General features: G+C 36.8%; 1 protein-coding gene across 6 annotated transcripts in view; it reads right to left on the bottom strand.

Annotated features, from left to right (window-relative positions):
* The window catches only part of ANKHD1 (ankyrin repeat and KH domain containing 1), a 126,212-nt gene that overhangs the window by 67,391 nt on the left and 44,844 nt on the right, over positions 1 to 13,977 (bottom strand). For 5 of the 6 annotated variants that reach the window (XM_064595991.1, XM_045893723.3, XM_064595992.1 and 2 more), the window contains exons 8-10: positions 5,043 to 5,280; positions 4,624 to 4,815; positions 965 to 1,074 (exon numbers count right to left, since the gene is read on the bottom strand). In XM_064595991.1, coding sequence (XP_064452061.1) covers positions 965 to 1,074; positions 4,624 to 4,815; positions 5,043 to 5,280 — 540 coding nt within the window. The remainder of the gene's footprint in view (positions 1 to 964; positions 1,075 to 4,623; positions 4,816 to 5,042; positions 5,281 to 13,977) is intronic. The other variant, XM_045893756.3, reaches the window with a different exon arrangement.

Genomic DNA, 13,977 nt, shown 5'->3' with positions numbered 1-13,977 from the left:
ATTCTGCATAATTTTCAAGCAAAAAAAGTACACCTCTCAGAAATTCTAACTGATGGGGCAGATCCTGATTGATAAGAATGAATCCTATTGTTATCATTATAATATTTAGTATCAGTAGAAATAATGATAAATAGCATAATCATACTATACATTTATGTTAACCAATAATTATTTTCCAACAATGTTCTCAGGTATCTGTAGGAATGTCTGTTACTTGAAATGGTTTAAAAGGCAATATTTGCACAGTTTTTTCTAAATAACTTTAACATATTGGTTCTCTACAACTGACATGTGCATGTCTCACATAGATTTTTAAGAAATATATATAAGAAAATTTGGAGACAAACTCTAAAAAGCAGTTTAAAGTACCCTCACAAAACAAAAATTAGTCAAAGCACACATTTCATCAAGAAGCATGAACCTTTCAAGTGAAAAACTATTTACAATTCCCCACAGTTGTGAAGATTATTACACATATGAACCTTGCCATCTAATTTGAAATTTTGAAAAGCCAAAATAGAAAACACTAAAAGAAGAGAAAAAGAATAGAATGCTGTAATAATGTTGTTAGGAAGAGGACAGTAGCTTTGTTGTCAAAAGTCAAACGAATTAAAGAAACAAAAGAAATCAAAGTGATTTGATAGGTTATTCTATTTTGTAAACATATCACTGAAATTATGATATGTCTAATAAAGAGCAGTTTAAAAAGTTCAGGAAAGTCAAATGGGACTGAGGTGAGTAGAAGAAACCAACTAATAGTTTTACCTAGGAAAGAAACAGTATGCCCTATTAAAAACTAAGTACTTTCATATATATTCAATGAACTCAACTATAATAACTTTTTTAAAAGTTATTTTCTACAAAACATGCAAACTATTGATCTGCTTTACAAGTGTTTTCTGAATGTTAAAAATAAATGAATATCAACATTCACAAAATAAATAAATAAATAAAAATATCTTACTAAATCGGCCCCTGCTTGAAGTAAAACATCTGCAACATCCGTATGTCCATTTTCGCAAGCATAGGTTAAGGCTGTGTCTCCTGTTGCTGTTGTAGCATGAACATTAGCACCTAGCCAGCAAAAAAACCAAACATTTACTTTGTAAACTGTAAAACTATATTAAATAGTCCAATTTTGCAATTTGATGAAATGGACGAATTCAAATATTAAAATATCATAAAGTATTTTAAGTATCCTATTTTTCTTTTATGCATTTAGGCACACAGAAAGGAACCATACTGGGGCACCTGGGTGGCTCATTCGGTTAAGCATCTGCCATCAGCTCAGGTCATGATCCTAGGAGTCCCAGGATCAAGCCCCACATCAGGGTCCCTGCTCAGTAGGGAGGAAATCCAAGAGACAAAAAAACAAGTAAAAGAAATAATGGAGATGGAATTGGCAAAATCCACACTGTGGGACGCCTAAAGGATAAACATTCCATTTCTTCAGTCAAAGCTTGCAAGGAAATAGAAAGATGGGAGGGGAGCCCACAGGCAAAAGAGACTTAAGAGACATTGATCAACAGTTGTTGTATAAATCTTACTTGAATCTTGATTCAAAAAGTCATTAAACACACACATACATATTTGTAAGAAAAACAGGAAAACTGCTTAGACATTTAATAATACTAAGGAATTATTATTTTAAAAATTTTAGGTAGGAAAATGATATTGTGGTGATTTTTTAAAGATTATCTTTCAGAGATACATATTAAAACATTTATTGATCATTTATAGAAATAAATTTATTTTTTAATAATTTATTTCAAATTAAAAAATTAAATTTTAAATTTAAAAATGTTTCTCTAAACATATATGGTGGCAGATGTCCACTAGACTTAAGTGTTGATCATTTCACAATATATACAAATAACAAATCATTAGGTTGTACACCTGAAACTCATGTTAGATATATCAATTACATCTCAGTAAAAAACAATTGTATAAAGATAAATGGGGGATATGAAGAGTATAGATGAAATGAGACGGGCCGTAAATTAAAAATTGGTAAAGCTGGGGAATGGTTTCTTAGGGTTCATTATACTATTTCTTTTTTTTTTTTTTTAAAGATTTTATTTACTTATTTGACAGAGAGAGAAACAGCAAGAGAAGGAACACAAGCAGGGGGAGTGGCAGACAGAGGGAGAAGCAGGCTTCCCGCTGAGCGGGGAGCCCGATGCAAGGCTCGATCCCAGGACCCTGGGATCATGACCTGAGCTGAAGGCAGACGCTTAACAACTGAGCCACCCAGGCGCCCCTATACTATTTTCTATGTTTGATAAAATGCCATAACAAAAAGGTTCTTCAATTTTTAAAAATGTAGAGGCAATATATTAAAAAACCTATTTTTTTTTTTTTTTTAGTGCTACACTCTAAGAAGAACTTCATGTAAATTAAGCACACTCTTTAAACTGGAAAAAAAAAATTTATAGTGATCGTATAAAAAAGTGATTCTCAAACCCCTGAGATAGCTCTGGAAACTATATACTTCAAATTAGCGTAAGTAGCTAAATGAGACTCCATGGTGGTACAACAGAAAAAACAAAGTCCAGAGTTCTAAGTATGAACATAAGCTCTGTCACTTATTAGCTTGGTTGCCTTAGGGTAACATGACTGTGTGTTGTTTCCATATCTGTAAGAATCTGTTTAATATTTCTTACTATACAGGGACCAGTGGTAATTAATAGAGATAACATAAGAGCTGAGCAGAATGTCTTGGTATTCAATAATTTCTTTTTTTTTTTTTAAAGATTTTATTTATTTATTTGACAAGAGAGAGAGACAGTGAGAGAGGGAACACAAGCAGGGGGAGTGGGAGGAGGAGAAGCAGGCTTCCCACTGAGCAGGGAGCCCGATGCGGGGCTTGATCCCAGGACCCTGGGATCATGACCTGAGCCAAAGGCAGATGCTTAATGACTGAGCCACCCAGGCACCCCGGTATTCAATAATTTCTTATTAAACATTTATCCCTTCTTTTAAAAGCCTCTTACAATAAGACTTTATGTAGAGGGACGTGAGAAGACTGTGGAAAGGTAACCACTGGTAGAGGACTCCTGAAGGGGACAAAGACAGTTGCTGAAAATGCTGGAGGTACAATGACTGAATAATGCATACATTAACTGCAGTGATTAATAATATTTGAGTCAGGGGAGAGGCCAGCTTGTATGATTGGTCTATGCTTTTGTTCAAAAACTACACAATCATCTGAACCATTAACAATCCTAAGAAATTATTTCAATAATAAATCAAAGGAAAAATTGAGGGTGGGCTATAATGAAATTAATGTTAACAGTAAAAGCTTAAAAATGTTGAATAAAGTTTTGCTAAATATTTTATTTTCCTTTACATATTAATTTCTTCATATATCTTTTTTAAGATTTTATTTATTTATTTGACAGAGAGAGACACAGTGAGAGAGGGAACACAGGCAGGAGGAGTGGAGAGGGAGAAGCAGGCCTCCTGCAGAGCAGGGAGCCTGATGCGGGGGCTTGATCCCAGGACTCCGGGATCATGACCTGAGCCAAAGGCAAACGCTTAACAACTGAGCCACCCAGGTGCCCCTTCATATATCAAGTTTTAAACAATGTTAGACATGGATAAAAAGAAAAATTTTATATTATTTCTTTTTTTTTTTTTTTAAGATTTTATTTATTTATTTGACAGAGAGAGAGACAGTGAGAGCGGGAACACAAGCAGGGGGAGTGGGAGAGGGAGAAGCAGGCTTCCCGCACAGCAGGGAACCTGATGCGGGGCTCGATCCCAGGACCCTGGGATCATGACCTGAGCTGAAGGCAGATGCTTAACAACTGAGCCACCCAGGTGCCCCAAAAAATTTTATATTATTTCTAAAATACATATAAAGGTATATTTCTACCTGGATCAGTTTTTTCCTGGTATATATATATATATATATATTTTTTTTTTTTAAAGATTTTTATTTATTTATTTGTCAGAGAGAGTGTGAGCACAAGCAGGGGGAGAAGCAAGCAGAGGAAGCAGCAGGCTCCCTGCTGAGCAAGGAGCCCAGTGCAAGACTCGATCCCAGGACCCTGGGATCATGACCTGAGCCGAAGGCAGATGCTTAACCGACTGAGCCACCCAGGCGTCCCTCTGGTATATTCTTTATATGCTATAAAACTACAAATATTTTATGTAAAACTACTTATTTCTTCCTATTGCTTACCAATGCATAAAGCACAAATTATTTTAAAACTAAGTAATTCTGCCAAAAATTAAATTCCCACTTGTTCTTTTTTTTCTCTTAAGAAAAATATCAAGAAATGAACAGGCTTAAAAGTATCAAACTATAACCTCTATAATGTCATCCCCACCTCCACTTACTAACAGAGACTAAGAGGAACTAACTTCTCCCTTCCAGAAGCCACAAACTATTCAATGGAGAGAGAAGGTCGATGAGAAAGTTATGGTCATGAAGCAAAAATTAATAACAATAAAAAAATGTTTTAAAGATGACATTTTTAGAGATTTAGGAGCCTAAGAAGAGCAGTCAAATTGTGGAGCTGGCTTTCAACTTTTGTAGATATGAAAAAGTTAAGGTTAATAAAGTTATGAAAGCAATATAAAAGCCTTTTTCTAAAAGGCATTTTTAAATCCACATACCAGCAGCCAATAAATATTTAACCAACTCGAGGTGTCCCTCCTGTGAAGCCTCCATCAGAGGTGTGGAGCAGCCGAGTTCTATATCAGCCCCTGCCTTAATCAAGAAGTCTGCAACTTCAGAAAATCCTCCACAGCAAGCCAAGGTCAGAGCAGTTTCTTGGGTTTCTTCTGTCTGGGCATTTATATTTGCTCCTAAGAGGCAAGCATAAAAATTGATAAACTAGCTACAACACTTAATGATAAAAATGTTCTAAATTGTGTTAATCATCTCTCCCTACTTCTGGGATTCCTTCTAGAGTACTAATAATTTTATCATCAATGCAAAAAAATATTTTAGTTGTAGTAAACTTCACTGATACTCAGTACAAAATATCCAAAGGAAATGTATTTTTTTAATTAAAGAAGTAAAACTACTTTACCTTGCGCTAAGAGTAGTGCTACCATCTCTTCATGTCCTTCCCGAGCAGCTTCCATCAAGGGAGTATATCCTTCATCATTAACTTCTTCTAGATTTGCCCCCCTTTCAATAAGTAGAGCTGCCAATTCAACGTGTCCTCCACAGGCAGCTAGCGTTAACGGAGACTCGAATGAATCTGCAGGCATGTTCACTTGAGCACCACTATCCAAAAGCAAACGTGCTACCTCTACGTGTCCATCCTGCAGATTTTTAGAAGTAAAGCAAGAAGGAAGGAATTTTTTTGTTGTTTTGAGATTTTTAAATTGGGAGAAAAGAAGTAAGAGATTGAGGAAAGATGGAAAGGGAGAAAGAAAAGGAGATGCACCTTAGATATATACATATTATCATGCCCATCTGAGAAACCTGAGATGTCTTATCAAAAACTCCATTAAAATTACTTTACCTTACTTTTGAACAAACCCAAAATTTTCCACAAGAATCAGACTTGCGACATATATTAACAGTTCCAAATAATTACAAATTTTCACATTCTCTGAAGTTCAAAAACTGTTAAATCCATACACAATAGTACCTTAAAATAATTCCTATTTATACTACTGCCAAGTCAAATATAACTATACCCTCAAACCTAGGTGTCATATTTAAGTGTAGAAACTGCATTAGATCTATTTAAGAAACAAAGACTTGACAAAAAAATAACAACAAATTCTATGAAGTCATTCCCACTTGGGATTATGTCACCAAGGAAAACCCCTGTGGGCTGATAGTACCCTCTATTTTTCTTCATCACTAGCTTGTTGCAATGAAAGAAAGAATTTTACAAAGATGTAAAAATAAATATCTATTCACTTGTAAATAATATTACCATGGGTCCATCTGCACAGAGAGTAAGGCAATTAATAAAACATTCTCATGGAGGGTAATTCATTCTATCCTTCTACCACCATAAGTATTCTTCTTTAGTTTCAAATTCTTTTTTTTTTTTTTAATTTTTTTATTGAGAGAGTGCGAGCAAGAGAGCACAAGCAGGGGGAGCAGCAGAGGGAGAGGGAGAAGCAGACTCCCCACTGAGCAGGGAGCCCGTCGTGGGGCTCGATCTCAGGAACTTGAAATCATGACCTGAGCCCAAGGTAGCCACTTAACCGACTGAGCCACCCAGGCACACCTTTAGTTTTAAATTCTTTACTTCAAAATTTTATATAGGCCTTAACTATTGTTGTTGCATATAAAGTCAAATGCTATGTTGTCCTGTTCTTCAAAAAGGACCAAAACACTGCTAATGAAAGGTAAAGACTGAGTATAAAAATAAGGTTTTATATTGGGGAACTCTTCTATTAAAGAATTAATTAAAGAAACCTTAATTAATGTTAGATTTCAGTATCCATCAAGAGTTTCATTATATTTAACTAAATGACTAGCTCAGCTTTGATCACTTTTGACATGATGCCAAAAACAAATGACTTGGCATTAAAATTTCAGTTTTACTAAAACTGAAATAAAATTCTAGCTTTACTATTAAAACACCAATACTTCAAATATATGTAAAATAAAGTATATTTTAACCAAATTACTGTATTAAGTTATTTGGTGTTTGAAATACGTTTCTAATTGAAAAGAAAATAGAATTTATAAGTATTAACAGATCAAGGAACTACTGCTATGCTCCTCTAGGCTCCCAATAGTTTTGTGTGAATTTACTTCAATTTCTTTATTGATTTCTGCTACCATATCTTGAGTACATATATTAAAATAGAAATTATACTAAGCACTTTTTGCTTTAATAAAAAAATATTAATTTTGTCAAAGGAAAAAAATAAAGAAGTAAAAACAGAATAATCCAATCTTAAAGGCCTAATATAATTATTAGAATTTTTTAAAATTCTAAGACTAGTCAGTAGCCGGTACTGGACTCACTCTCCTATAATAAACAACTGTAAAATTTGGAAAACAGAGATAAAGCAACTGGAGACACTGAACAGCAACCAACTTAAGGCTAAGCACCAAAAAAAGGTGCTACATAAGATGAACGCTACATTCACTCCAACTTTCTCTTTAGGCATCTTCTAAACCGTGGTCTAAGGAAACTGAGGCTAAACAAAGAGTGTAAGATCTCTTTCAACAAAGAAAACAAAGATCAGAACACAAAACAACCAAAATAGTTAGGACTTGAGGAGTATGGGCAGGATACCTGAGAAAAAGAAAATACAGAGTAATCTCCAAATCTATATAAAACTACCTTCAGATACTTGGGCAACTCCTGAGTTGAACACACTAAGGATGACACTCTAAGAGGCTAGGAGAGAATGGCTTGCTGGAAGGCTGGAGACCTTGGGAGTTCAAACTCAGCCAGAATAGAAAGACCAATGGTGAATATCCTGGCTTTCAAATGAGATGGTAGAGAGCCATACCTAAGGAATATCCAAAGATCAAGGTGCAGGGAAGTAGGAGTATAAGAATAAAGCTGAAATTAAGCCTCAGTATGATCAGAGTGATCCACTGGTTAATTTAACTGCCTGCTAGAACAAAACATAACAGTTTTATAAGAAGGACAGGATAATTAAGATACTTGAAAAGGGATCATCTATAGCATATGGCTTATAATTAAAAATACCAGACACGGGGCGCCTGGGTGGCTCAGTTGGTTAAGCGACTGCCTTCGGCTCAGGTCATGATCCTGGAGTCCTGGGATCGAGTCCCACATTGGGCTCCCGGCTCGGCGGGGAGCCTGCTTCTCCCTCTGACCCTATCCCCTCTCATGCTGTTTCTCTCTCTCTCTCTCAAATGAATAAATAAATAAAATCTTTAAAAATAAATAAATAAATTAAATAAATAAATAAAAAATAAAAATACCAGACACATTAAAAGGCAGGAAACTGTGATGATTGTCAAGATATACAATAACCAATAAAAGCAGACCTAGAACTAAATCAAATATAAGAGACAGAAGAAAAGGACTATTAATGATATATTAAAGGGGCGCCTGGGTGGTTCAGTCGTTAAGCGTCTGCCTTCGACTGAGGTCATGATCTCAGGGTCCTGGGATCGAGCCCTGCATCGGGCTCCCTGATCGGAAGGGGGCCTGCTTCTTCCTCTCCCTCTGCCTGCCGCTCCCCCTGCTTGTGCTCTCTCTCTCACAAAAAAAACAAAAACAAAAACAAAACAAAAGATATATTAAAGAAAATAAAGGGGGAAATGGAAAAAATGAACAAAACAATAAATTTCAACATAGAATCAGAATATAAGAACATCATATCAATAATTATATTTAGCAAATGACACTACAGATAAAGGGCTGGTATCCAAGATCTATAAAGAACTTCTCAAACTCAACACCCAAAAAACAAATAATCAAGTCAAAAAATGGGCAGAAGATATGAAAAGATACTTCTCTGAAGAAGACATACAAATGGCTAACAGACACATGAAAAAGTGTTCATCATCATTAGCCATCAGGGAAATTCAAATCAAAACCACATTGAGATACCACCTTATACCAGTTAGAATGGCAAAAATGGACAGGGCAAGAAACAACAAATGTTGGAGAGGTTGTGGAGAAAGGGGGACCCTCTTACACTGTTGGTGGGAATGCAAGTTGGTACAGCCACTTTGGAAAACAGTGTGGAGGTTCCTCAAAAGTTTAAAAATAGAGCTACCTTATGACCCAGCAACTGCACTCCTGGGTATTTACCCCAAAGACACAGATGTAGGGAAAAGAAGGACCACATGCACCCCAATGTTCATAGCAGCAATGTCTGCAATAGCCAAACTGTGGAAGAGCCGAGATGCCCTTCAACAGATGAATGGATAAAGAAGATGTGGTCCATATATACAATGGAATATTATTCAGCCATCAGAAAGGATGAATATCCAACTTTTACATCAACATGGATGGGACTGGAGGAGATTATGCTAAGTGAAATAAGTCAAGCAGAGAAAGTCAATTATCATAGGGTTTCACCTATTTGTGGAACATAAGGAATAGCATGGAGGACAGTAGGAGAAGGAAGGGAAAAATGAAGGGGGTGGAAATCGGAGGGAGAGATGAACCATGAGAGACTATGGACTCTTGAGAAACAAACAGGGTTTTAGAGGGGAGGGGAGAGGGGGGATTGGTTAGCCCAGTGAAGGGTATTAAGGAGGGCACGTACTGCATGGAGCACTGGGTGTTATATGAAAACAATGGATCGTGGATTACCACATCAAAAACTAATGATGTATTGAATGGTGACTAACATAACATAATAAAATTTAAAAAATAATAATTATTATATTTAAATGTAAATGGTCTAACCAAACCAATTAAAAAACAAAGACTTAAAGAGTGGATTATAAAACATGACCTAAAAATATGCTGTCTGCAAAAGACTCACTTCAGTATAACAATATAGGCATATCAAACATATCAAAGATTGAAAAGAAAGGATAAAAACATTTATCAGGGAAACAATTACTGGAAAACAAGAGTAGCTATATTAATATCAGGAGCTATGTTAACAAAAGAGACCTCAGAACAAAGATTACCAGACAAAGAGAAATGTCACATAATGATAAAAGGGTCAATCACGAAGAAGACATAGCAATTCTAAAAATGTATAGGTACCAAACAACAGAGCTCCGGTGTGTGAAAAAGTGTGAAAAAAATGAAAAGCAACTAAAAGAAGAACGACACAAATCCACAAGTACAACGGAAGATTTTAACAACTCTCTCAATAACTGTTAGAAAAACTAGACGGAAAATCAGAAAGAATGTAGAAGAATTCTACCATCAATCAACAGGATCTAATTTACTTTTACAAGACACTCTACCACAACCAGCAGAATATACATTCTCCACAAATGCACAGGGAATATATGTTCACATCTTGACTATAAAACAAACTTCAAAAATTAAAAAAAAACTGAAATCGTATGAAATGTATTCTCTGACCACAATGGAACCAAACTAGAAATCCTTAACAGAAAGATCACAGGAAAATCTTCAAATGTTTGGAAACTAAACACACAACAAAATAACCCATGGGTCAAAGAGGAAGTTTAAAGTGAAATAAAAAATAATACATGGAACTGAATGAAAATGAAATATAACATATAAAAATTTTTTTAAAGATTTATTTGAGAGAGAGAAAAAGAGAGAAAACATGAGGAGGGGGAGGGGCAAAGGGAGAGGAAGAAGCAGACTCCCTGCTGAGCAGGGAGCCCGACATGGGGTTGAGCAGGGAGCCCGACATGGGGTTGAGCAGGGAGCCCAACATGGGGCTCAATCCCAGGACCCTGAGATCAGGACCTGAGCCAAAGGCAGATGCTTACCCAACTGAGTTACCCAGGCACCCCCAACACAACGAAATTTGTAAGACACAGCTAAAGTAGTACTGAGAGGGAAACTGATAGCACTAAGTGCATACAATTAGAAGAGAGAAAAATCAATAATCTAAGCTCATATTTCAAAAGCTTAGAAAAAGAAGTACAAAACACACCCAAAGGAGGAGAAGGAAGGAAACTCTAAAGAACAGAGTGGAATTATCATACTCGATGGTGAAAAACTGAAAGCTTTCCCCTAAGATCAGGAACAAGACAAGGGTGTCCACTCTCACCCCTTTTTTTTTTTTAAAGATTTTATTTTTTTGACAGAGAGACACAGCGAGAGAGGGAACACAAGCAGGGGGAGTGGGAGAGGGAGAAGCAGGCTTCCCACTGAGCAGGGAGCCCGATGCAGGGCTCAAACCCAGGACCCTGGGATCACGACCTGAGCCGAAGGCAGACGCTTAACAACTGAGCCACCCAGGCGCCCCTACTCTCACCACTTTTATTCAACACAGTACTGGCAGTCCTGGCCACAGTAATCAGACAAGAAAAAGGAATAAAAGGCATCCAAACTGGTAAGGAAGGAGTAAAACTTTCACTATTTGCAGATGACACAATACTATATATACAAAACCCTAAAGACTCTACCAAAAAACTACTAGAACTGATAAATGAATTCAGTAAGGTCATAGGATACAAAGTCAGTGTACAGAAATCCACTGCATTTTTATACATTAATAATGAAGCAAGAGAAAGAGAAATTAAGAAAGCAATCCTAGGGTGCCTAGGTGGCTCAGTCAGTTTAGTGTCTGTCTTCGGCTCAGGTCATGATCCCAGGATCCTGGGATGGAGTCCCACATCACATCAAGCTCCCTGCTCAGTGGGGAGTCTGTTTCTCCCTCTACCCCTCACCCCTGCTTGTGATATCTCTCCTTCACGCTCTCTCTCTCAAATAAATAAATAAATAAATATGGGCGCCTGGGTGGCTCATCATTAAGCGTCTGCCTTCGGCTCAGGTCATGATCCCAGGGCCCTGGAATCGAGCCCCGCATCGGGCTCCCTGCTCCACGGGAAGCCTGCTTCTCCCTCTCCCACTCCCCCTGCTTGTGTTCCTCCTTCTCTGTGTCTCTCTCTGTCAAATAAATAAATAAAATCTTTAAAAAATAAAAAAAGCTATCCTATTTACAATTGCACCAAAAATAAAAAACCTAGGAACAAACTTAACCAAGGAGGTGAAAGACCTATACTCAAAAAAATAAAACACTGATTAAAGAAACTGAAGACAACACAAAGAAATAGACATTCCATGCTCAAGGACTACAAGAACAAGTATTGTTAAAATGTCCATACTACCCAAAGCAATCTACAGATTTAGTGCAATCCTTATCAAAATACCAACTGCATTTTTTACAACACTAAAACACATAATCCTAAAATTTGCATAGAACCACAAAAGACCCTGAAGAGTCAAAACAATCTTGAAAAAGGAAAACAAAACTGGAGGTATCACTATTCTAGATTTCAAGTTATATTACAAAGCTACAGGAATCATAAGAGTACGGTACTGATACAAAAAGAGACAAAGATCAATGGAATAGGATAGAAAGCCCAGAAACAAACCCACAATTATACAGTCAATAAATCTTCAACAAAAGAGGCAAGAATATGCAATGGGAAAAAGATAGTGTCTTCAACAAATGGTGTTAGGAAAACTGGACAGCTATATGCAAAAGAATGAAACAGGACCAGTTTCTTACACCATGCAAAAATAAACTCATTGGGGGCACCTAGGTGATTCACTAGGTTAAGCGTCTGCCTTTGGCTCAGGTCATGATCCCAGAGTCCTAGGATCAAGTCAGACGTTGGGTTCCCTGCTCAGAGGGGACTCTGCTTCTCTCTCTCCCTCTGCCCCTCCCCCTGCTCACGTACATGCTTGCGTGCATGCACATGCATGCGTTCTTTCGAATAAAAAATAAATAAAATCTTAAAAAAAAATAAAAAAATAAACTCAACGTATAAAAGACCTAAATGTGAAACCTGAAACCATAAAAATCCTAGAAGAGAACACAAGTGGTAATTTCTCTGACATTGGCCATAGCAACATTTTTCTAGATTTCTCCTGAGGTAAGGGAAATAAAAGCAAAAATAAACTATTGCAACTACCTCAAAATAAAAAGCTTCTGCACAGCAAAGGAAACAATCATCAAAACTAAAAGACAACCTATTGAATAGGAGAAGGTATCTGCAAGTGACCTATCTGATAAAGTGTTAGTATCAAAACACATTAAGAACTTCTACAACTCAATACCCAAAAAAACAAATAATACAATTTAAAATGGGCAGAAGACATGAACAGACATTTCTCCAAAGAAGACATTACCAATGGCTAACAGACAAATGAAAATCAACATCACTCATCATCAGGGAAATGTAAATCAAAACTACAATGAAATATCACCTCACATGAGTCAGAATGGCTAAAATTAACAACACAAGAAATGGCAAGTGTTGGCGAAGATACAGAGAAAAAGGAACCCTTGTGCACTACTGGTGGGAACGCAAACTGGTGCAGCCACTGTGGAAAACAGTACAGAGGTTCCTCAAAAAATTAAAAATAGAACTACCATCCAATCCAGTAATTGTACTACTGGGCATTTACCCAAAGAATACAAAAACACTAATTCAAAAGGATATATGCACCCGTATTTTTACTGCAGCATTATTTACAATAGCCAAATTATGGAAGTGGCCCGTGTCCATCGATAGATGAATGGATAAAGATGTGGTGTGTGCCCTGCAGAACAGGAAATGACATGGTTGACAGGAAATGCATAAAAAATGAGAGATGGAAAATCTCTAATAGCAGTTTATATTTTCATAATGGCTGTTTTGCCTCATTTATTAAATATTTGAGAAATCTTTATAGATATACAGTTTTATTTAAAAAAATTTTTATTGTTATGTTAATCCCCATACATTACATCATTAGTTTTAGATATAGTGTTCCATGATTCATTATTTGTGCATAACACCCAGTGCTCCATGCAGAACGTGCCCTCCTCAATACCCATCACCAGGCTAACCCATCCTCCCACCCCCCTCCCCTCTAGAACCCTCAGTTTGTTTTTCAGAGTCCATTGTCTCTCATGGCTCATCTACCCCTCCGATTTCCCCCCCTTCATTCTTCTCCTCCTGCTATCTTCTTTTTTTTTTTTCCTTAACATATATTGCATTATTTGTTTCAGAGGTACAGATCTGAGATTCAACAGCCTTGCACAATTCACAGTGCTTACCAGAGCACATACCCTCCCCAGTGTCTATCACCCAGTCACCCCATCCCTCCCACCCCACCCCCCACTCCAGCAACCCTCAGTTTGTTTCCTGAGATTAAGAATTCCTCACATCAGTGAGGTCATATGATACATGTCTTTCTCTGTTTGACTTATTTCGCTCAGCATAATACCCTCCAGTTCCATCCACGTCATTGCAAATGGCAAGATCTCATTCCTTTTGATGGCTGCATAATATTCCATTGTATATATATACGACCTCTTCTTTATCCATTCATCTGTCGATGGACATCTTGGCTCTTTCCACAGTTTGGCTATTGTGGACACTGCTGCTATAAACATCAG

The sequence above is a fragment of the Mirounga angustirostris genome, unplaced genomic scaffold (genome assembly GCF_029215605.1).
Source record: "Mirounga angustirostris isolate CCGP_5_RB_7025 unplaced genomic scaffold, mMirAng1.0.hap1 SCAF_7, whole genome shotgun sequence".
NCBI classification, from domain to species: Eukaryota; Metazoa; Chordata; class Mammalia; order Carnivora; family Phocidae; genus Mirounga; species Mirounga angustirostris.
This window is presented reverse-complemented; position numbering and strand designations above follow the sequence as displayed.